This window comes from Ovis aries, chromosome 7, assembly GCF_016772045.2.
Source record: "Ovis aries strain OAR_USU_Benz2616 breed Rambouillet chromosome 7, ARS-UI_Ramb_v3.0, whole genome shotgun sequence".
Lineage (NCBI taxonomy): Eukaryota > Metazoa > Chordata > Mammalia > Artiodactyla > Bovidae > Ovis > Ovis aries.
The window spans coordinates 1,656,976-1,682,270 of NC_056060.1; the positions used below are offsets into that span (position 1 = coordinate 1,656,976).

General features: G+C 43.6%; 1 protein-coding gene across 8 annotated transcripts in view; it reads left to right on the top strand.

Annotated features, from left to right (window-relative positions):
• EPB41L4A (erythrocyte membrane protein band 4.1 like 4A) overlaps window positions 1-25,295 on the top strand; it is a 287,090-nt gene that overhangs the window by 201,647 nt on the left and 60,148 nt on the right. For all 8 annotated transcript variants that reach the window (XM_060418719.1, XM_027971446.3, XM_060418721.1 and 5 more), the window contains exon 12: window positions 5,329-5,450. In XM_060418719.1, coding sequence (XP_060274702.1) covers window positions 5,329-5,450 — 122 coding nt within the window. The remainder of the gene's footprint in view (window positions 1-5,328; window positions 5,451-25,295) is intronic.

Below are 25,295 nucleotides of genomic sequence, written 5' to 3' on the forward strand. Positions count from 1 at the left end.
AAGGCAGGATAATAGGTGCCCAGAGATAGAAAGAATAAGATTTCACCACCTTTGCCTTCGGCTTCCCTAGTGGCTCAGACGTAAAGAATCTGCCTGCAATGTGGGAGACCTGGATTTGATACCTGGGTTGGGAAGAACCCCTGGAGAAGGGCATGGCAACCCACTCCAGTATTCTTGCCTGGAGAATCCCATGGACAGAGACTGTAGACTGGCGGGCTACAGTCCATGGGGTCGCAAAGAGTCGGACACGACTGAGCAACTAACACCTCTGCCTTCAGAGAGCTACAGTATTATTCAGTGAGCAGTGATACAGCAGTGAGATGGTCCCAGGCCCTATAAAACTGAAGCAGGGTGCAGAAATGGCACTTTGGAGGCAGGACACTGTTCTGTCAGTCTATTTGAGATATCTCCAAGTGAAATGCTTACTTAGGAGACTTAAAAATCAAACCAGGTCAAGCGTGTGCAAGACAATAACATGCCAGATTTTAATTCCTTTCTTTTATAAACCACTTTTTAAAATCTCACTTTGAAACCAGGGATAATCAGTAAAGGAGTGATTAATATTAAATGTTCAGTACATTAATCTTTACATATTCACTTGGATGTTTCCTCATTTGCTGACTTAACACTTAAGTATTATTATATTATAGATGTTCTTGGTGTTTGTAGGAAAGTGTTTATTGAAATCCAAAAATTTAAACTTTGTTATCAAGGTTTTCCCCTAGATAGTGATATAATTACAGGAATTTAAGGAGAGATTATTTACTTTTATATTAAGGAAAACAGCTCATAGTGAGTATTTGGGCTGTTCTTCCCACTGGGACGTAACACATTTCAAGGGTTATAGAGTGAATGTGTAAACCTGTCTCTTTGTCACTGAAATGAAGCTAGTGAAAAAGCATCTGTCTTAATATTCATAATGCAAAATTTTTAATTATGCTGTTTAACATACACTGTAGCTGGTTTCTACAAATTTACCATACCTGATTTTTCAAATTTATTGAAATGCAAATGCTGTCACTCTGGGAATTATTATTAGGAAGTTATTGGATTTTGCATATTAAGTATAATTTCCTCCACAAACGTAATTAAAGGTAACCTTTGCAAATTGGAAGCTCTGCTAAATCTGTTCTAATTTTGTGGGTGGTGTTAACTGCTTAGTAAATCTTAATGAAATTCGAGTCTCAGTGTCTGTACGTAGGAAGCACTAACATTATGCAGTTCCTGGAAGAAGGATGTTTCATCCCACTACCCAGAGCCAGGCTTAGGCAGGGATGGGTCTCTGACTACTGGGTGGTCACCAGGACATGACTGTTAATTGTCAAGAGCAATAACAGCCAATCTTTAAAAAACATCGTATGCCTGTTCCTTTATTTTGAGACGTGCTGGAGACAACCTGGAAGGATGGAAGAACTCTGGAAACAGAAAGCTCCTTCCTTTACCCTGTAGGCTTTTAGAGCGTGGGAGATAGTGAACGGCATAACCAGTGGCTGTGGTGTGTGAGTGTGGTGGTCTGTGTGTATAACTCTTAATGTGTTTACATGTGTTACGTGTGTGTAGGAGTGTGTGATAGAGAGAGACAGTTCTAGTCTTTACTTTCTCTTTTGCATCTTAGGGCTTGCAGAATACCAAGGAGATTCCAACATCTTTGAGAAAAAACTAGTCATTACTTTAGAGGAGAAAACTTGATTTTAGTGGTATGTGACAGGCAATCCTTTCAGAAATTCAAAATTAAATTTTTGGGAAAAGATAGAGCTGAAATGTGACAGTCAAAGTCATTTATTGCTTTATTATCAGATACCAGTAATCTGAAATAGAGACTGATTAAGTCTTTGGTTAAATATTTTGTTATACACTGCTCTCTCTTCCTCTGAGCCCCTTAAAAACTAACCTTGCCTCTACCTGTTGTTAAGTTTGTAGAGGACTCCTGGTTTGGATGAATGAATGAGTCGTGTAGAGCTTATACTCTAGAAATGAGACTTCGACCTGAGAACCACCTCCCGCCCGCAGATCCCCGATAGCCTTCTTGCCACATTTCTTGAAGTGTGCAAGAGATCCAGTCCTCCTGAGAACTTACTTTGTCTCAAGTGCTTTCATGTGTGTTACTTGGTTAAATACATTCAGTGACCCATCAAAGGGGCCTTATCCTCATTTGTACAGACAAGATATTTGAGCACCGCCCCCCCCCCCCCCCCCCCCCCCCGCCAAGTCTAAGGTAATTGAACTGAAGGCCTTTAGCCAGTAAGCAGCAGAGTTGAGATCTGAACCCAGGTGTCTGTCCTCTTCCCTCTACCCAACCTATGGCTGTTTGTAGCCTCACTTTGGGGCTGAAGAAGGGCTGCTGGCGGGGCCTCCCAGCATGGAATGGGAGTATGTGTGCCACAAGGCGAGGGGTGGGCAGGTGGGTGACATGGGGGCAAAGCTCTATCCTGCCGCTGCGGAGAGCCACTAGGCGGGCAGGGACGCTTACACCAACATATCCTGCCGCTGCGGAGAGCCACTAGGCAGGCAGGGACGCTTACACCAGCACTGAGAATCTCTGCATTTGCCCTGTGCTTTTCTGTTACAAGGAAGGACTAAGAACACCATACAGGAGTGTTTCTGCTAGGGAATAATAGGAGCAATAGAAATACAGACGAGGAAAATAAGGTTCTAGGAGATTAAAAAAATAACCTACTGAAGACCACGCGTTTCTGCTAGAGCTGAGCTTTGAGCCAGGCTTGTAGCTTTAAAGTACATGGCTGTGTGCGCTGTTCCTTCTCCTGGGCTGCCAGGCTGTGCCACCCTGGCCAGCTGGAGGATAGAAAGCTGCTTCCGGTCCTGGGTCCTGTGCAGCCTCTGCCAGGTCAGCTTATGTCCCTGGACTTCAGTTGTATTAGTCTTGTGATATGATTTTCTCATTTCTTCTTTATTCCTGAGAAACAAGCCATGAGGAAAAATTGAATAATAAAATAAAATCTCATTATCAAATGCCTCAGTAGTCCACATATTAGGTTATGTTTTTAGGCCAAAAATTTTTTCCTCCATGCAATGAAGTACAGACTATCCAAGTCTTAGATTAAGTCTGTTGCAAGGAGATCTTATCTTCATACTTCAAATAATTTATAATAATGGAATTTTGCTGTCTGTATAGAATTTTAAAAAGATTTTCAGGGGAGAGATGTTGCTATTTGTATTACCTTATTCACTACCTTTAGAATAGCTAAAACTGTTGAAAGTTCTCAAATTAATAATTTTTAAAATGTGTTTATTTGTATTTAGTTATAATTATGTAACATTTTATGTGCTTGGCATTGTTCTGGAAAATTTAGAAACATTCATGCTTAACATTCATAATAAGCCTATAAAGTGGTCATTGGTATTATTGTTGCTTTAGTAATGAGGAAGCCGAGCTACAGACAGTTTGAGTAATGTTTCCCGGAGTCAGAGAGCTAGGCTATGACATAGCTGGAATTTGAACCCAGTGTCCAGAGCTTCTTATTAACAATATATTAATGTGTGAAAACAGCAAAATGAAAGTTGATAAATGACAATTTTCTTTTCATGTTATTAGATTTCTATATGGTACATTTTCACTATATATGAGGGGAAGTAGTTACATTTCAAGTGGAAGCAAGCCTGTCACTCTGTGCCCCCCAGCCCCCTGCCCTCCCCCTGGTTTTCATGAAGTCTTGAATGTGGAGTATGTACACTCACGGATAGAAACTGTCGTTTTCATTCCACATAGTAAGTCGTATCCCCAGTTAGCCCGATGAGAAATAGCTTGTTATGAATGTTTCAGGCCTCTGTTTCTTGTAAAAATGAATGGGGTAGTAAGCAAGGAGGGGGAGTTTCCACAGAAGTATGTAGGAGGTAAATTCGGCTTTTTCCGTCTCATTTGATCTCTTTTGGGGAAAGAGCCACCAGCACGTATCCTGTGCTGCTGCTGCTAAGGCACCTCAGTCGTATCCGACTGCGTGCCGCTCCACAGACGGCAGCCCAGCAGGCTCCCCCGGCCCTGGGACTCTGCAGGCAGGAGCACCGGAGTGGGCTGCCATGTGTCCTGTAAATGGAGGGCAAATAGGTTGAGGCCATTAAAAGACCTTTTTCCCATTAGATGGCGCTTCCTATAGTGAATCAAAGTAGTCACTGAGAAATTCATTTTCTCTGTACCTAAATGACACTTTCCTTAAAATCCAAGAGTCATTTATTGGTTCAGATTCAGCAGCTGTGGAATAAATTTTTAGTAGAATGAATGTTGACTGAAATTCAGCAAATTAAGTTACATGGTTCTTGAGAAGTTTAGTTTCTCCTCAGGGAAAGCTCACCCTGTTGCCTCATAGACTCATAAGGAAGTGCTGCTGTGCCGGGGGATTCTGGCTGCTCTGAATCTTCCTGGGTACTTGCTGGCACAGGTGGGGTGGGCGGAATCAGGGGCTGATTGTGTCACAGGGTTCAGAGTACAGTCTCGCCAAGTGGCCCACTGGCAGAGGCTCTGTGACTTGCCTTGTGAGTACAGCACGAGGACATGTCGACTCATGTGGAATCTTTGCCCTCAGTACTTCAGCCCAGCACGGTTTCATTACCAAGTTGTGGAGCTGACAACATGAGCATCCTCAGTTTCTAGCCTATCATTCTACTTAAATCCAAACCTGATTCCTCCTTTAATAAATTTTTTCTTGGTTCTCTCTCTGAAAAATCTTCCTTATGTCAGCTGAGGGGAAAAAAAAAGTGCAACATGAGAGCTGTGAGTCAGGCTTTATTGGTGCTTGTAGAGAGAGGACTAGAGGCTGAGAGATGGTCCTTCAGAGGGCTCTGAGGACCTGCCCCTCAGGGAGTGTGTGCAGTCAAACACACGCCTCTGCAGGAGGTTGCTGCCAGTCGCCAGGAGCAGATGTCTCCATTAGTGACTGCAGTGCTTTTCTAGTAGGAGAAGATGCAAGAGACCAAGCTCGTAAAATATTCTGAAAACGTCTATCTGAAGCCCTGTTTTGCCACTTTTTCCCAGAGCACAGAGTGCCTCAGTCCCAATCTCTGTCCTGAATCCCTTTCAGAGTATGTCGAAGGTCAGCAACTTAGTGGCTAGTGGCTTCATTCTTGCAGAACCAGATGATGGGTGACATTCTTCAGCTGGCACTTATATCTCAACCAAACCTTTCCTGTTGGACTTTGTTACTTCCTTGCTTAACACTGCAATGAGAATCATTTGAAGCTCCTATATAATCTGCGTGAGTCTGGTTTGTTTTTTTCTTTCTCTCCATACACTGCAGATATATTCTTTATGAGCTGTGCTTTAATTTTGCGGCTGTGTGCTCTTACCTGTGTTACTCAAAATGTTGTATTTTCAAGTGGCAGGACAGCACTACAGATGAGTCGAGATCTTTCTATTCAACTTCCCCGGCCTGATCAGAATGTGTCAAGAAGTCGAAGCAAGACTTACCCTAAGAGAATAGCACAAACACAGCCAGCTGGTAAGTCACAAAAGCCCCCAACTCATCAGTGTAACCTTGCATTTCCTTTTAGGCTGTTGGTATGGCATATACTTAAGTGGTGACTGTAGCCTTGAAAGGTTTTGACTATTAACACTAGAGTTTTCAATTTGACCCAGAAAATGTCCAAGCAATCAGAAATTATTCATAAGTTGACAGGTAATCAATTTGAATCACTGTAACTTGCTTAATGACTATACTTAATAATTCATTTTTTGAAGAGTTTAAATAAAATCACAACTGAGCAATTTCTTAGTTTGGTGTAGCTGAGATTAGAATTAAAACAAAGTCTTAGCAAAATTCATTTAAAAAATTACTGCTGGCATAATAGTCTGTGAACAGTTTAATTGGTTTTTTATTGTTGTTGGACTTTGTTTCATTGTGCAGTATAAGAAAGTGCACAAAATATCCAAACATATATACCTGTGCACATAAACATAAATGTGGTGTGTTTGAGGGCTTCCCAGCTAGTTGAGTGGTCAAGAACCCACCTGACAATGCAGGAGGCTCAGGAGATGCAGGTTCTGTCCTTGGGTCGGGAAGATCCCTTGGAGGAGGACATAGCAACCCACTCCAGTATTCTAGCCTGGAAAATGCCATGGACAGAGGGACCTGGCAGGCTGCAGTCCATGGGGTCACAAAGAGTCAGATATGACTGAGCATTACACATACATGTGTGTGAAACTGAGAATCACTCAGTCGTGTCCAAATCTTTGCGACCCCATAGACTATACACTTCCCTGGTGACTCAGACGGTAAAGCATCTGCTTACAATGCAGGAGACCTGGGTTCAATCCCTGGGTCGGGAAGATCCCCTGGAGAAGGAAATGGCACCCCACTCCAGTACTCTTGCCTGGAAAATCCCATGGATGGAGAAGCCCGGTCGGCTACAGTCCATGGGGTCGCAAAGAGTCGGACACGACTGAGCGACTTCACTTTCACTTTCAGACTGTACAGTCCATGGAATTCTCTAGGCCAGAATGCTGGAGTGGGTAGCCGTTCCCTTCTCCAGGGGATCTTCCCAATCCAGGGATCGAACCCAGGTCTCCCACATTGTAGGCGGATTCTTTACCAGCTGAGCCACCAGGGAAGCCCAAGAATACTGGAGTGGGTAGCCTATCCCTTCTGCAGGGGATCTTCCCAGCCCAGGAATAGAACTGGGATCTCCTGCATTGCAGGTGGATTCTTTACCAGCTGAGCTACCAGGGAGTCCCCACGTGTGTGTATATATATGTGTACTTGTGCACACACACACACAATTTAACATAGCCTGTGGCCCCAGAAGTCCCTGCTATTTGCTTGATCACAGCCTCACCATCTCCTCTTGTCCCAACTGGCAAAAGCCCCCATCTGACTTAGTGATAATTATTTCCTTACTTTTCACTATAATTTTACTGCTTATGTAGCCTTCTCTGAACAAAGTAGTTTATTTTGCCTGTTTTTGAAGTGTAATATAAATGAATCAAGAAGAGTGTTCTTTTAAAGTGCATTCATTTTCCTTGCAGTGAGTTTTCTGTTGTATGACAGCTTCTTTATTCATTCTACTGTTGATGTACATTGGGTTATTCAGGTTTTCTGTTTTTAATGCACACCACTTCTTTAGTAAAGCCACCTAATCCATCAGTTTTAACCTATGTTCAATGCTCAGAGCTCACAGATTTTACTCTAAAGTGATAGTACTAACATTGGTTTGTTGTTTCTTATAGATCACCCTTGTCTAACACTCTTTACAGGCTTTTCACATATGTTATTTCACTTGAGCCTCACAGTAATCTTGGAAGGGAGGGCATGGCAAAGTCTGTGTTTTCAGATGAGAAAGACATGGTCTCAGTAGCTAGACAGGAGTGAGGCTGGGATGAGAGCCCAGACCTCCTGGGTCTTTTTGCCATATTGTATGAAATGAATGGAATTTTTAATAACAGTAATTAACATCTGAACATTGCATGACAGCTGGCAAAGCATTATGACAGCCGTTGTTTCTTTTCATCCTCATACCAAGGCTATGAGGAACATGTTTAAGTTTGCTCCACTGCTGCTGGCTGTGAGAATATCACCTGACTTATTTAGCATTTCTAGAGTGAAATTAAATCTGATTGTAGGTCCCCTCCTCTCACTGGGCTGAGCAGAAATTAAATTCTGTCTGATGATTCTACAGTGGCAAAAATTAGACATGATTTAATTTTATAATAGATTACTGTGCCACATAAGTAATATCATTATCCTCATTTAGCTGTTGAGGAAACTAAGATTATAAAGGTAATTTAGCCAAGATTACATAATAGGCAGGTGACTTAGGACAGAAATTTTCGCCTTGAAATTTAATCTTTATCTTAATATTTTGTGATTATCTTTGTATCTGATCAGTATTAATCCTTTGGATCAAGTGCAGTGTGGTATAATTGATAGGCAAACTTTCAGATCATCAGGTATTTCTGAAACACCAGGCCTCATGAACTTATTCTGAGACCAACTGAGAATATCAAAAGCATTCCTTGTGTCAAATCAACATTTCATTCCACTTGAGATGCTGGAATCACACATGCTTTTTACACAAACCTGCTCAGGTTGCTCCTTTTCCTCTCTTCACATGCTCTTAGAAAAATATCTGCCTGTATAGCACTCTTTCTGTCTGTCTCTCCTTGTAAGCCTAAATTCCAAAAGCTGATTATTTTAGGGACAGAGGTTTTGTTTGTTTGTTTCTTTGCTGGCTTATGTAGAATCCAGCCAAGTGCAATTTTGACAAACCTGCCTGAAACTGTATTGAGCCTCATGTTTTCTCCCTTCCCCGTAGTGTTGCATTAAAACACATTCCTTCTAGGGTGAGGGCTTCCCAGGCTCAGCGGTGAAGAGGTGAAGAATCCTCCTGCCAAGCAGAGACGGGGTTTGATCCTTGGGTTGGGAAGATCTCCTGGAGAAGGAAATGGCAACCCACTCCAGTATTCTTGCCTAGGAAATCCCATGGATAGAGGAACACGGTAGGCACCATGCGGTCACAAAAGAGTCAGACAGGACTTAGCAACTGAGGAGGAGCACGAGCTGGGGAGGGGGCTGAGGAGGTGGCTGCACACAGCCCAGAGTGCTCTGGGACAGCCTATCAACGTCAGGCCAAGCATCTTCTCAAAAGGTTGCACTTGTTATGCTTTTATTATTATAAAAGTACATGCTTGCTTTAGAAAATTTAGGAACTTCCAAACCTCCCCATTCAAAAAAAATCTTTCATACTCAGTTCCATTCTCTGAATGTTCAGTCACTAAGTCGTGTCCGACTCTTTGTGACCCCATGGACTGTAGCAAACCAGTCTCCTCTGTCCTCTGCTGTCTCCCGGAGTTTGCTCAAATTCATGTCCATTGAGTCAGTGATGCTCTCTAACCACCTCATCCTCTGTTTCCCCCTTCTCCTTTTGGCTTCCATCTTACCCAGCTTCAGCATCTGCTAGTGCTGAGACTATTTTATATAGGCTTCTGGTCATTTGTATATCTTTTCTGCAAAAATGATATAGAATTGTTTTACAACCTACGTTTTATTTAATACTGTGTCGTGAAAATATTCTAACAAGTGTTAAATGTTCTCACACAGCACCATTTTAATGACCCTATGATTTTCTGCTACACAGGTGCATAGACGTGACATAATTTATTCAATTAGTCTTTAATTTTTGGATATTTAAGCTGTTTCAAAACTTGAAGAATATAAATATAACTAAAGTGAATATCTTTGAGGTGATATCTCTAAGTATTCATGCTAGTTTTATAACAGTGGCCTTTTTTTATTAAAAAAAAAAGAAAGTGAAAGTCACTCAATCATGTCCGATTCTTTGCGACCCCCATGGACTCTACAGTCCATGGAATTCTCCAGGCCCAGAATACTGGAGTGGGTAGCCTTTCCCTTCTCCAGGAGATCTTCCCAACCCAGGGGTCAAACTCAGATCTCCCACATTGCAGATGGATTCTTTACCAGCTGAGCCACAAGGGAAGCCTATTCAAAAAAAAAAAAAGAGCCATACAGTGCTGTTTAAAAACTAAGACTTTGACTGTATGTACCTATCAGTTTTGCTTTTCAATCCCGTATGCTGCAAAACTGCGATGTGTTCTGGGAACCCAGAGGTGACCCTGCCCTTGAGACCATGACTGCCTGAGTGGAAAAGGACCATTTAGCAATGCCAGTGGTGCAGTGTTACTTTAGTCGCCGTCATGAACAAGCGAAGACTGTTGTGGGGGCAGGGGTGATGTTGTCGCACGTGTTTTTGAGCGTTGTAGACTCTTTTTCCTCTAACTCAAATGTGCTCTACTTTGAGCCTCAGTTGAACCCAGCTGGTCGAGACCTGATGTCTAAGGTCATGGTGGGGTTCGGACTTGGAGCAGAACATTTTAAGAGGGCGCTCTGGTCTTCGTGTTTCAGTCACTTTCTGCTCCTTATCCTATCCACCAGGTCCCTTGAAGCAGGGCACTTCTGTGTGAATCTGGGTCCCTGTGTGTAGAGAGGGGAGAAGTCGTGGGTGAGCTGGAAGCCTCCTATGCTGAGAGTCAAGCCTGCCCTTTAGGGCTCTGCTGCTGAGAGGGGTGGAGGGGAGGCTGCTGTGAGGGGGTAGCCTGCAGGTCACTAGGTCACCCAGCCCTCCAGCCTCCACCTCCTTCCCCATCAAGCCTTCTCTACTGCTCCAGGCAGCTCTCCTGGGCCTGTCACTTCTGATTCCCACACTCCCAGCTCCAGAGCTGCCTCCTCCAAAGCTCCCTGTTCCTGAGACTCATTCATGGGTGGCTGGGCAGGGAAGGAACAATTGCTCAAAACAGTAGGTTTTTATTATCATTATTATTCTTTTAACTAACTGAAGAAAAGGAAAAGTATTACCTTAATTCTTGTCAAAATTGCTTTAATTTTAATTTGAAAAATTTGACAATTAAAATGGTAGAAAGCTTATTTTAAAGCATAGAGAACGTTTATTTTATTAGATTGTACTGTGTTTCACAAAAATGGAGCTGTGGTTTAAAGGGAAGATAGATTAAAAAAAAAAAAGACAAAACTCTTTAAGACCAGCTCTGAATTTTCATAAATTGAATTCTGGTATTCTCTCTAAAATAAAACTTTAGAACTACAGTTCCAAGAGTTATTGGCATACATTCTTACCTCTTATTTAACATTTTATAGGCACTAAAAAACAAGACAGAAAGGGAACTTTGGCTTTTTGTTAGTTTATATCATTAATTTATACGGCATGACTTGTAACTGTAGAAGACATTCTTTTATTTCTTCTGAAGTAGCTCAGTCAAATTCAGTCACCATTCCTCTTCACTTGGATCTGAGTTCTCTGATAATTTTTAAAAGCCTGTTTGTTCTTTTCTTGATCAGGAATAATAAATGCCCTGGTAGCTCAAAAGCCATTGTGATTAGAATCCACTGAGATTAGGCCTTGGCACCTCTATGAGGAAGTGCATTCCAGAGTCAAGGGCCCTGCACCCGGCCTGCCTGCTGCCCCACCCAGGGGAGTTCAGCGCCAGGGCAGGCATCCAGAGCATTCCTGCAGCTCTGCCCCGGCAGAGGCGTTCTGGGTAAAGCAAGAGGCCAGATGGCAGGAAGGAAAAGTGCATGTTTGTCCAGCCCTTTCTCTGACAAGTTCTTGGCACCTCGTGTTAGTGGGTTCATGTCATAGAAGAGCTTCTGCTGTAAGAAGGGCAGTAAAGACAGAATGTTTAGCTATAATCTGTAATTAGCTATTTGAAAAGTAATGGGTGAAACCATGTACAGTGGATAAACAATGCTGTGATTGTCTGGTGCAGCATTTTGAGTTTTTAAGAATATCATACTGATGAACAGAGAAATAAATAGTTGCAGTGTAGTCCTTCAGGCAGTTGAAAAGCTGGTTCAGGTGACATTTTGGCATTCTAGAAGACGCTGCAGACACAGTGCAAGAGGGCTCGTGAAAAGGACTTGTGATTGAGGACGGTCTGGAAGCAGACAGCTCCTGCTTAGGCCAAGCCAGCGTTTCTGTGCAGGAAAGAGGACTCAGTGTTGCCAAATCTTCCACTGTTTTAAGGGAAGCATGGAATCTGGGTATTTATAGAAACTTTCCAGAGTTTTAAGTATTGGCAATTAATTTCATTTTGAAGAAAGTCTCTGTGTGCCAAATGAAACATTCCTAAAGGGCCACTGTGGCTTGAGGGCTGCCTCTTCAGAACCTGATTGACAGAGTTGGTATGAATGACTGGCCCACCTGCCCTGGGGTCTCTGTGGTTTCTGCAGCATCTCCTGTAGGGTCCCTAAATCAGATTCTACAGCCCATGACTCCCAGCAGGAGCGCTTTATAGCTGGGAGGTGAGTTGGCCAGCTCCAGGGGTTGATGGCGCCACATAGCTCTGCAGCTCCTAGCAAACGATTCACATGAGGGAAGCTGACTGACGCTTACAGGTGCCTTTAGCTGGTGCAGGCCGGAGCAGGAGGGACCGAGAAATGCAGGAGAGCAGCCCGAGCAGGAGAGACAGTGAAGAACACTTTTACCAGTTTGGTGCAGTAAGACTCCCTGGGCTGCCGGGAAGTGGTGATGTCAGGAAAGTAATAGTCACTCACTGAGCCCTTGCTCTGGTTGACATGTGCCAGATGTGAGGTCAGCAGAAGCCCAGCTTGACTTGTGGTCAAAAATATATTTTAAATAATTTTTTTTAAGGCAGTCTAAAAACCAGCTATGTGAGTAAAGACTGGCATTATCAGACTTAGCTCCATCTTCCAAATCTGGGTTCAGCCTCAGTCATTCCTGGACTAGTTGTGCGATGTTATGAAGTCACTCAACCATCCTGAGCCTCAGTTTCTTTGTGTGTCCAGTGGTGGTCTTACCTCCTGCCTCACAGGTTGTTGTCATGGGACACAGCATCATGCTGGGAATGTGGACAAGTGCTTTCCACATTCTTTAGTTTCTCTTTCAAACTTCTCTTTGGTTTCTTTCTCCTAAATCAAAAGGAGTCTCTCTATACATAGTGGGGACCAATCTGTGAGTCCACCTGGCAGCCTTTGAATTGTATTTATCATATAGCATCAGTTTCACATACAACGGTTACTATCACGTGGAAGAGGCATGGCCTTTTGGGAGTGATGCGTGGACAGAGTCATTGAAGTCCAATGAATGGGCTTCAGAAAGAAACTGGTTACCACTGGATTGGTACCGATTTATTCTAGAAGATTAGGTATAAACAATATGAAGGAAGTGGGCAGGTCACAGTGCCCCCTTTGGGGGCAAGTGTATCGCATCCTCCTTCCCTTGCCTGCCCAAAGGTCCCTGGGCGCCCAAGGGCAGCTGTCGTCAGGCAGTATTGGGAGCCCAGAGCTAGGGCTTGTCCTGCTTGCCCTGTTCCTGCTCCTCAGAGCAATCATTTTCCTCCACTTATTTTTAGTCCCTACTCCATGCTCACCATTCTCCAGGCTCTCTAACCGCCCCCCGCCCCGACCCCGGACAGTCTGTGGCTGTGAGTTGAGAATAACAGACTCCTTATCAGTTCAGTTCAGTTGCTTAGTCGTGTCCGACTCTTTGCAACCCCATGAATCGCAGCACGCCAGGCATTCCTGTCCATCACCAACTCCTGGAGTTCACTCAGACCCACATCCATCGAGTCAGTGATGCCATCCAGCCATCTCATCCTCGGTCGTCCCCTTCTCCTCCTGCCCCCAGTCCCTCCCAGCATCAGAGTCTTTTCCAGTGAGTCAACTCTTCGCATGAGGTGGCCAAAGTACTGGAGTTTCAGCTTTAGCATCATTCCTTCCAAAGAAATCCCAGAGCTGATCTCCTTCAGAATGGACTGGTTGGATCTCCTTGCAGTCCAAGGGACTCTCAAGAGTCTTCTCCAACACCACGGTTCAAAAGCATCAATTCTTCAGTGCTCCTTATAGTGAACCCATAATAATGATGAGATTGTATGCTGTTTTTAAGGTTCACATAGTTAATCATTTCATCTGTGTAAGGTGGTTTTCCCTATTTGAGGTAATTAGGCACTGCTGCTGCTAAGTCGCTTCAGTTGTGTCCGACTCTGTACGACCCCATAGACGGCAGCCCATTAGGCTTCTCTGTCCCTGGGATTCTGCAGACAAGACCACTGGAGTGGGTTGCCATTTCCTTCTCCAATGCATGAAAGTGAAAAGTGAAAGTGAAGCCTCTCCATTGTGTCTGATTCTTAGTGACCCCATGGACTGCAGCCCACCAGGCTCCTCCATCCCTGGGACTTTCCAGGCAAGAGTACTGGAGTGGGTTGCCATTGCCTTCTCCTAATTAGGCACTAGGCCCACCCAAGTGCATTTTTCACATTGAGCAGACAATAGAAACAGAAGATAAAGGGCAAAGCTGAAAGGGCTCAGAGAGGAAATCAGAGTTATTGAGTGAAGAGGAAATAGCAGTCATGGCTGTGGATATGTGATTTGATAAGTCAAGTCACAGCCTCAACATATTGTTAGATCAGCAGCAACCTCACTTCTGCCATATGAGCAGGCCCGTGGCTATGTTTGTTGTCACAAGAGACTGGAAACTACCTAAATGTCCACTACTAGGGAACTGACCTAATAAAATAATACATGTGTACCCTTGGGAAATACCATGTGTCTTTAGAAGAAATCTGAGGGCAAGATTTGAATTTGTGTTGGCTGACTCTGTAGTCCCTCCACGTCTGCTGCAAAAGGGCAGATCCCCTGAGGGGTTCCCCAGGCAGAGGATTGTTAACAACTAATAGTCATTAAGCATCACTGTATGCCTTGCAGTGTACTGGGCACCCTGCGAGTAGTATTGCCCTCATTTCTTTTGGAAGATGCTCTGACTCACAGTGTACAGGTCAAAAGTCAGAGGCAAGGACTTGTCCAGCACCCCAGAGCTGGATATGAACCAGGTCACTGTGGAGAGGGAACAAAAAAGAAAGTGATAAATTGGCATCGATATGAAATGATTTCCAAGATACAGTATAAGCAAGGGGGGAAAAAAGGGCAGGAGTAGTGGGTAGCAGCAGGCAATATACTCCCATTGCATAGATATATGATCAAAAATAGAAAATCGGAAATGGGAGAGAGAGATGTTTACTCTGTATTCTTTAATAGTATTTGCATTTTTACCATGTTGTACTTTAAAAAAGCCCTTCAGGTAATTGTCATGAGTGTCCTAAGTTCACAGAGTAATTTCAAATGTCCATTCAAGTTTCCAACAGATAGATTCCCGAAAAGCTCAGATGAGGACACTGATGTTGTGCTAGGATGTGTGCGTGATCATTTATGAAAGATGTAATAGAACAGTACAAGATGGACCATCCAAGTTCAAATATTAGGATTTCTACTGTGCAGATGCAGCCCAAGTCTTCAAGGCAAAGACAGTAGACACGCTCGTATCGGTGCATTTAAATGTAAGCCTTAAAGTATAGGATATTGCACTGTACATCATCAAGTCAAAGGAGGAAGACATATGTAGGACCCACATGTGTTTTTGGATTCGACGAAATAGAGGATAGTCACTGGCTAAGGCCAAGAGGTGAAATGATTTGCAAGTGTAGCAAGTTCTGGAACCTGGAGGTTATCTGGATGAGAATCAGTAGGCACTGTCTGGGAAAAGATTGAGAAAACTGATGAAAATAGCTCTCACACCTGTTGTGTACTTAACAGGCATTGTGAAGGTTTGCATGTTTGTCCTCTCTAGGTCAGCTGAAGACAGGAAGGGAAGACAGTAAAAATTCTCATGTAAGGAAATTAGAAAAAGCATTCTAACCAAGAGTGTAACAACCATGTGGGTAGTTTTGGAGATGATTTCTAGAAAATTTAGGAGAGTGTTAACTTTGTTTTAGAGAAAGTGTGACTATGGCTTTCCTACTTCAAACTGGTAAGTTGGAATTAGGTCATCTATTGAGGTGTGGTCCAAATCTGTGAGCCCACTTACTCTTCACCCTAAGAATTCCTGCAGCTGATGATATAAGCTCTTGCATTGAGAAGGCATGTGGGACAGTGGCAGGAAAAAAAAAATGTATCTGATTTGAGTAGACTTGAATTCCTGGTCTAACTTGACTCTGACTTGTAACACATCATTCAGCATGGCTGAGCTTTCATCTCATTGTCCATGAAGTGAAGCAATTATTTTGGTAAAGCTGTGAAGAAGGTAGGTGTTATCCTCATCTTACACATAAGGAGACTGTAGCTCAAAAACATTGAACATTTATTCAGAGTTACACAGATAGTAAGAGCAGCAGCAGAATTTGAACTGAAGTTTTTGGAATATTAAGGCACATCCTTGGAAAGTAAATGAAAAACAAAAAAAGTGAAAATCCATTTTTCCACTATCGTATCATTTCTTTACTTCACTAGATCTGCTGTTTCAGCAGGTATTTTTGAAGATAGTACATTTATAGAGTAGCAGCAAGTCATTCTGTTTTTTATACCGTCAAATTGTTTACAGAAAATATTTAAGTTCTTTGGGACATTTTGCGTAGCAAAGAGGGGAAAAGACAGTAACTCTGTTAATTGCAAGGAGCTTTAGGTCCCAGAGTCTGGGGTATGTATGTTCAAGGCTGTCTTCCTTTGTTGACACCCTTTTCTATTCTGCCTTGAAGCTAATGTTTATTTTCATTCTATAAAAAATGTCTTAATATATGGCAGACTGGTTATATTTTCTCTAAAAAGTTAATGTTTCCACTCTTTGTGGGAGTGTTTAGCATTCCATGCATAGCTATCAAAATTAAAAAAGCAACCAAGGCTAAAGGCATGTTGTATATTCCAGTTAGATACCATAGCTTTAGTGAGTTACCATAAATGACATTTTTCTTCCCTTACTTTCTCATTCAACAAGAATTCATTGAACACTTGTTTGTCATAAGACTTGTGATGTTGTAATTAATAATAATCATTTGGCCTTCATCCCCATTTCTGGCACAGAGCTCCTTAAACACTTGGAATTTCCTAGGTGGTAAGAACGTGAAAGGAACATCATTTGTTACTCATAACAAGCTCCTTTTAACCACATCTGAGCTTATGGTGATGAGATGACTTCTGGAAAGCCCCAAACAAGGAGGGCATGCTAACTGCCAGGGGAACTAAACTTGAACAGAGGTTCAGAAATTCCGTCTCATCTGGTGATGTCTGGGGAGGGGAGAGATGCTGCAGGTTTAATCAGTCCCCAGTGGCTAGTAATTTCATCAATCATGCCAGTTAATGAAGCCTCCCAAACCTAGAAAGGATAGGCTTCTGAGGGGCTGGTGAACATGTAGATGTAGCTGGGGGAAGAGTGCTGTGCTTACAGCATGGAAGGTCTCTGTCTCTCTCCATGCATCGTTGCCCCGTGCCTCTCTTCATCTGACTGTTTTTGAGTTATATCCTTTTATGTATAATAAACCAGCAATCTAGTAAGTAACTGAGGTCGGAGTTCTGTGAGCTAATTTAGCAGATTAATCTTAGAAAGGGGTCTTGGGAATCTCCGACCTGTAGCCTGTTGGTCAGAGCACAGATGGCTACCTGGACTTGCAACAGGCATCTAAAGTGGAGGCAAGCACCTAGAGCCTGTTATACTGAGTGAAGTAAGTCAGAAGAAGAAAAACAAACTTTGCGTATTAACACATACATATGGAATCTAGAACGATGGAACTGACTAACCTATATGCAGGGCAGCAGTAGAGACACAGACGTGGAGAACAGACTTGTGGACACAGCAGGAGAAAGAGAGAGTAGGACAAACAGAGAGCATTGACACACATACATTCAGTTCAGTTCAGTCGCTCAGTCGTGTCTGACTCTCTGCGACCCCATGGACTGCAGCACGCCAGGCCACCCTGTCCATCACCAACTCCCGGAGTTTAATCAAACTCATGTCCATTGAGTTGGTGATGTGATCCAGCCATCTCATCCTCTATCGACCCCTTCTTCTCCCACCTTCAATCTTTCCCAGCATCAGAGTCTTTTCAAATGAGTCAGCTCTTCACATTACGTGGCCAAAGTATTGGAGTTTCAGCTTCAGCATCAGTCCTTCCAATGAATATTCAGGACTGATCTCCTTTAGGATGGACTGGTTGGATCTCCTTGCAGTCCAAGGGACCCTCAAGAGTCTTCTCCAACCACAAGTCAACTTCTCCAACCAGAAATCAACTCCAGCCACAGTTCAAAATCTTCAATTCTTTGGCAGTTAGCTTTCTTTATAGTCCAACTCTCACATCCATATATGAGTACTGGAAAAACTATAGCTTTGACTAGATGGACTTTTGTTGGCAAAGTAATGTCTCTGCTTTTTAATATGCTGTCTAGGTTGGTCATAGCTTTTCTTCCAAGGAGCAAGCATCTTTTAATTTCATGGCTGCAATCACCATCTGCAGTGATTTTGGAGCCCAAGAAAATAAGGTCTGCAACTGTTTCTACTGTTTTTCCATCTATTTGCCATGAAGTGATGGGACCAGATGCCATGATCTTAGTTTTCTGAATGTTGAGTTTTAAGCCAACATTTTCACTCTCCTCTTTCACTTTCATCAAGAAGCTTTTTAGTTTTTCTTTGCTTTCTGCCATAAGAATGGTGTCATTTGCATATCTGAGGTTATTGATATTTCATCCAGTCCAGCATTTCTCATGATATACTCTGCATATAACTTAAATAAGTAGGGTGACAGTCTACGGCCTTGAATCTATTTGTCACTTTCATTGCATAGTTATAAGGGATATGATTTAGGTCATATCTGAATGGCCTAGTGGTTTTCCCTATTTTCTTCAATTTAAGTCTGAATTTGGCAATAAAGAGTTCATGATCTGAGCCATAGTCAGCTCCCTGTCTTGTTTTTGTTGACTGTATAGCGCTTCTTCATCTTTGGCTGCAAAGAATATAATCAATCTGATTTTGGTGTTGACCATCTGGTGATGTCCATGTGTAGAGTCTTCTCTTGTGTTGTTGGAAGAGGGTTGTTATGACCAGTGTGTTCTCTTGGTAAAACTCTATTAGCCTTTGTCCTGCTTCATTCTGTACTCCAAGGTCAAAATTTCCTGTTACTCCAGGTGTTTCTTGACTCCCTACTTTTGCATTCCAGTCCCCTATAATGAAAAGGACATCTTTTGGGGGTGTTAGTTCTAGAAGATCTTGTAGGTCTTCATAGAACTGTTCAACTTCAGCTTCTTCAGCATTATTCATCGAGGCATAGACTTGGATTACCGTGATATTGAATGGTTTACCTAGGAAACGAACAGAGATCATTCTGTCGCTTTTGAGATTGCATCCAGGTACTGTATTTTGGGCTCTTTTGTTGACTATGATGGTTACTCCATTTCTTCGAAGGAATTCTTGCCCAAAGTATTAGATATAATGGTCATCTGTGTTAAATTCACCCATTCCAGTCCGTTGTAGTTCGCTGATTCCTAAAATGTCGATGTTTACTCTTGCCATCTCCTGTTTGACCACATTCTGCCTTGATTCATGGACCTTGATTCATGGAGAAGGATAAGAGGCTTATGGAAGCTTCCTGATGGGAGAGACTGACAGGGGGAAACTGGGTCTTGTTCTGATGGGCAGGGCTCCTGGTGGCTCAGAAGTTAAAGCGTCTGTCTACAGTGTGGGAGACCCGGGTCCAGTCCCTCAGTAGGGAAGATCTCCTGGAGAAGAAAATGGCAACCCACTCCAGTATTCTTGCCTGGTAAATCCCATGGATGGAGGAGCCTGGTTGGCTACAGTCCATGGGGTCTCAAAGAGTCAGACATGACTGAGCAATTTCACTCACTCACTGGCTCAGTAAATCTTTAATCCAATTTTCTGTTGAAGGGTGGGGCTGTTTCCTCCCTGTTATTTGACCTGAGGCCAAACTATGGTGGAGGTAATGAAGATAATGGTGACCTCCTTCAAAAGGTCCCATGCATGCACTGCTACACTCAGTGCCCCTGAACCTGCAGCAGGCCACCACTGACCCATGCTTCCACCAGAGACTCCTTGACACTCACGGGCAAGTCTGGGTCAGTCTCTTGTGGGGTCACTGCTCCTTTCTCCTGGGTCCTTGTGTACACGAGGTTCTATTTGTGCCCTAAAGCAAGAGAGTTCCAGAAAAACATCTATTTCTGCTTTATTGACTATTCCAAAGCCTTTGACTGTGTGCATCACAAGAAACTGTGGAAAATTCTGAAAGAGATGGGAATACCAGACCACCTAACCTGCCTCTTGAGAAACAGGAAGCAACGGTTAGAACTGGACATGGAACAACAGACTGGTTCCAAATCGGAAAAGGAGTACGTCAAGGCTGTATATTGTCACCCTGCTTATTTAACTTACATGCAGAGTACATCATGAGAAACACTGGGCTGGAAGAAGCACAAGCTGGAATCAAGATTGCCCGGAGAAATATCAATAACCTCAGATATGCAGATGACACCACCCTTATGGCAGAAAGTGAGGAAGAACTAAAAAGCCTCTTGATGAAAGTGAAAGAGGAGAATGAAAAAGTTGGCTTAAAGCTCAACACTCAGAAAATGAAGATCATGGCATCTTGTCCCATCACTTCATGGCAAATAGATGGAGAAACAGTGGAAACAGTGTCAGACTTTATTTTGGGGGGCTCCCAAATCACTGCAGATGGTGACTGCAGCCATGAAATTAAAAGACGCTTACTCCTTGGAAGAAAAGTTATGACCAACCTAGATAGCATATTCAAAATCGCCAGTCTATGTCTGACGCAGGATGCAGATGCTTGGGGCTGGTGCATGGGGATGACCCAGAAAGATGTTATGGGGAGGGAGGTGGGAGGGGGGGTTCATGTTTGGGAATGCATGTAAGAATTAAAGATTTTAAAATTAAAAAAAAAAAAAAAAAAAAAGCAGAGACATTACTTTGCCAGCAAAGGTCCCTCTAGTCAAAGCTATGGTTTTTCCAGTAGTCATGTATGGATGTGAGAGTTGGACTCTGAAGAAAGCTGAGTGCTGAAGAATTGATGCTTTTGAACCGTGGTGTTGGAGAAGACTCTTGAGAGTCCCTTGGACTGCAAGGAGATCCAACCAGTCCATTCTGAAGGAGATCAGCCCTGGGATTTCTTGAGAAGGAATGATGCTAAAGCTGAAACTCCAGTATTTTGGCCACCTCATGCGAAGAGTTGACTCATTGGACAAGACTCTGATGCTGGGAGGGATTAGGGGCAGGAGGAGAAGGGGACGACAGAGGATGAGATGGCTGGATGGCATCATGGACTTGATGGATGTGAGTCTGAGTGAACTCCGGAAGTTGGTGATGGACAGGGAGGCCTGGCGTGCTGCGATTCATGGGGTTGCAAAGAGTCGGTCATGACTGAGTGACTGAACTGAACTGAGAGTCTGTTTCCCCAGTTCTGTGTAAGTTCTGGTGGCTCTATGTTGGGTTAATGGTGACCTCCTCCTAGATGGCTTATGCCATACCCAGGTCTACTGCACCCAGAGCCCCTGCTCCTGGAGCAGTCCGCTGCTGACCCGTACCTCCTCAGGAGACACCCAGACACAGTTCTTTCTCAGTCTCTGTGGAGTCTCTGGGTCCTGGTGAGCACAAAGTATGTTTGAGCCCTCCAAGAGTCTCTGTTGGGTATGTGGTTTGATTCTAAATGTGATTTCACCCCTCCTACCGCCATGCTGGGGCTTCTCCTTTGCCCTTAGATGTGGGGTATCTCCTCACTGTCGCTCCAGCTCCACACAGGTGCATATACATTCAGTTCAGTTCAGTTCAGTCGCTTAGTCGTGTCCGACTCTTTGCAACCCCATGAATCGCAGCACGTCAGGCCTCCCTGTCTATCACCAGCTCCTGGAGTTCACTCAGACTCGCGTTCATCGAGTCAGTGATGCCATCCAGCCATCTCATCCTCTGTCGTCCCCTTCTTCTCCTGCCCCTAATTCCTCCCAGCATCAGAGTCTTTTCAAGTGAGTCAACTCTTCGCATGAGGTGGTCAAAGTACTGGAGTTTCAGCTTTAGCATCATTCCTTCCAAAGAAATCCCAGGGCTGATCTTCAGAATGGACTGGTTGGATTTCCTTGCAGTCCAAGGGACTCTCAAGAGTCTTCTCCAACACCACGGTTCAAAAGCATCAATTCTTCCGCACTCAGCTTTCTTCAGAGTCCAACTCTCACATCCATACATGACTACTGGAAAAACCATAGCCTTGACTAGACAGACCTTAGTGGGCAAAGTCTCTGCTTTTGAATATGCTATCTAGATTGGTCATAACTTTTCTTCAAGGAGTAAGCATCTTTCAATGTCATGGCTGCAGTCACCATCTGTAGTGATTTAGGAGCCCCCCAAAATAAAGTCTGACACTGTTTCCACTGTTTCCCCATCTATGTCCCATGGAGTGATGGGACCAGATGCCATGATCCTCGTTTTCTGAATGTTGAGCTTTAAAGCAACTTTTCACTCTCCTCTTTCACTTTCATCAGAGGCTTTTTAGTTCCTCTTCACTTTCTGCCATAAGGGTGGTATCATCTGCATATCTGAGGTTATTGATATTTCTCCTGGCAATCTTGATTCCAGCTTGTGTTTCTTCCAGCCTAGCGTTTCCCATGATGTACTCTGCATATAAGTTAAATAAGCAGGGTGACAATATACAGCCTTGACGTACTCCTTTTCCTGTTTGGAATCAGTCTGTTGTTCCATGTCCAGTTCTGACTGTTGCTTCCTGACCTGCATACAGATTTCTCAAGAGGCAGGTTAAGTGGTCTGGTATTCCCATCTCTTTCAGAATTTTCTACAGTTTCTTGTGATGCACACAGTCAAAGGCTTTGGCATAGTCAATAAAGCAGAAATAGATGTTTTCTGGAACTCTCTTGCTTTTTCGATGATCCGGTGGATGTTGGCAATTTGATCTCTGGTTCCTCTGCCTTTTCTAAAACCAGCTTGAACATCAGGAAGTTCACGGTTCACGTATTGCTGAACCATATGTAAAATAGGTAGACAGTGGGAATTTGCTATATAACACAGAGAGCTCAACCTCGTCCTCTGTGACAGCCTAGCAGCCTGCGATGGGATGGGAGGTGGGAAGGAGGTTCAAGAGGGAGGAGACAGATGTTATACCTATGGCTGATTCATATTGATATAAGACAGAAACCAATACAACGTTGTGAAGCAGTTATCCTCCAATTAAAAATAAAGAAGAGGGCAGTCTTATGGAGCTAAGCCCTTAACCTGTTGGATCTGATGCTACCCAGGTAGATAGTATTGGGACAGAGCTGAATTTCAGGATACCCAGTCAGTGTCTGCTGAAAACTGAAGAATTACTTGATAGTGTTGGAAAAAACACCCAGTGCAGACCCTGTCCCATGGAGCAAGTCTTGTCCCGATCTAGATGAACTTCATCATATAAAAAGGATATCATAGTTATTTAGCAGTTGCTAGTCCTAGTGCACAAGGCTCTGTTGTGCCCTCCAAGAGTCTATCTCCCAGTCCTGTGTATGTTCTGGCAGCTCTGTGGTAGGGTTAATGGTGACCTCCTCCAAAAGGGCTTACGCCATACCCACACCCAGAGCCCCTGTCCCTGCAGCAGACCACTGCGTACCTGTACCTCCGCAGGAGATGCTCAGACACAGTTCTGTCCCAGTTTCTGTGGGGTCCCTGGGTCCTGGTGTGCATCAGGTTTGTTTGAGCCTTCTGAGTGTCTCTGGCGGGAATGGGGTTTGATTCTAAATGCCAATTTGCTTCTCCTACCGTCTTGCTGGGGCTTCTCCTTTGCCCTTGGACGTGGGGTATCTCCTCACAGCGGCTCCAGTGCCTACTGTCTTACTGGGGTTTCTCTGACCTTGGATGTGGGGCATCTCCAGACCGCTGGTCCAGCGAAGCGCAGCTGCCATGTCTGACCTTGGACGTCGGGTATCTACTCACGGGTGCTTCAGCAAAGTGCAGGCACCGCTCCTGACCTCGGCTGTGGGGTATCTCCCCTTGGCCGCTCACCACTCCAGCGCCATGCAGTAATGCTCAAAATTCTCCAAGCCAGGCTTCAACAATACATGAACCATGAACTTCCAGATGTTCAAACTGGTTTTAGAAAAGGCAGAGGAACCAGAAATCAAATTGCCAACATCCACTGGATCATCAAAAAAGCAACAGAGTTCCAGAAAAACATCTATTTCTGCTTCATTGGCTATGCCAAAGCCTTTGACTGTGTGAATCACAAGAAACTGTGGAAAATTGTGAAAGAGATGGGAATACCAGACCACCTGACCTGCCTCCTGAGAAATCTGTATACAGGTCAGTAAGCAACAGTTAGAACTGGACATGGAACAACAGACTTATTCCAAATCGGGAAAGGAGTATGTCAAGGCTGTATATTGTCACCCTACTTATTTAACTCATATGCAAAGTACATTATGGGAAATGCTGGGCTGGATAAAGCACAAGCTGGAATCAAGATTGCTGGGAGAAATACCAATAACCTCAGAAATTAAGATGACACCACCCTTATGGCAGAAAGCGAAGAACTGAAGAGTCTCTTGATGAAAGTGAAAGAGGAGAGTGAAAAAGTTGGCTTAAAGCTCAACATTCAGAAAACGAAGATCATGGCATCTGGTCCCATCACTTCATGGCAAATAGATGGAGAAACAGTGGAAACAATGGCAGACTATTTTTTTTTTTTGCGCTCCCAAATCACTGCAGATGGTGACTGCAGCCATGAAATTAAAAGACACTTGCTCCTTGGAAGAAAAGCTATGACCAACCTAGACAGCATATTCAAAAGCAGAGACATTACTTGGCCAACAAAGGTCTGTCTAGTCAAGGCTATGGTTTTTCTAGTAGTCATGTATGGATGTGAGAGTTGGGCTATAAAGAAAGCTGAGTGCTGAAGAATTGATGCTTTTGAACTATGGTGTTGGAGAAGACTCTTGAGAGCCCTTTGGACTGCAAGGAGATCCAACCAGTCCATCCTAAAGGAGATCAGTCCTGAATACTCATTGGAAGGACTGATGCTGAAGCTGAAACTCCAATACTTTGGCCACCTGATGTGAAGAGCTGACTCATTTGAAAAGACCCTGATGCTGGCAAAGATTGAAGGTGGGAGTAGAAGGGGACAACAGAGGATGAGATGGTTGGATGGCATCACCAACTCAATGGACATGAGTTTGAGTAAACTCCAGGAGTTGGTGATGGACAGGGAAGCCTGGTGTGCTGCAGTTCATGGGGTTAGAAAGAGTTGGACATAACTGAGGTGAGCGAACTGAACTGAACTGAGAAATTATCTGATGTAATCCTCATATCCACTATATAAGGAGTTCATTATATCTTCATTTTATAGATGAAAAAACTGAGATGCAAAGAGATATAATAACTTGTCGAAGATCACGCAGTGGGTAAATTTGCAGAGCTAGAAACGAATCTGGGTTTGTAAGACTTGTATACTTAACCACTTTGTCAGAGCAAGGAGATAAAAGACCTACCGAAATCAGGTACATGTGTCAGGCATTGTGGAGTGGAGCACTTTCTGTTGTAAGTGTCCAGGAAGGTAGTTTGCTTGACTAATGGTATGTTCTATGATGCTGTTGTGAAGGAAGCAAATTCTGAAGGACTGGTGGCCTGGGACAGAAGATTCCAGCCCCTGGTGAGGAGGGGATGCTGGAGGGTTTTCTCAGGGTTCTGTAGACCCAGGCAGTTTTAATAGACTAGATTTCCAGATTCTCTTTCCTGGAAGGAGCCTGCCTGTGATAGTAGGCTTGCCCCTTCCCAATGGACTTTTTCCTATTTTCCAAAAGAAAAGTAGTCGTTTTTCCCACTCAGAATCTGTTACACTGTTTTGTGTTTAAATGTTCAACCTCCTGGACTGATGCTGGAAAAGTAAAATGACCTTGATTATCAAGTGACACTTCCTTGTATGTCATTTTCTCACTTTGACTTTCAGCAGAATTGATGAAGGACCCGATTGATTTGCCACCTAA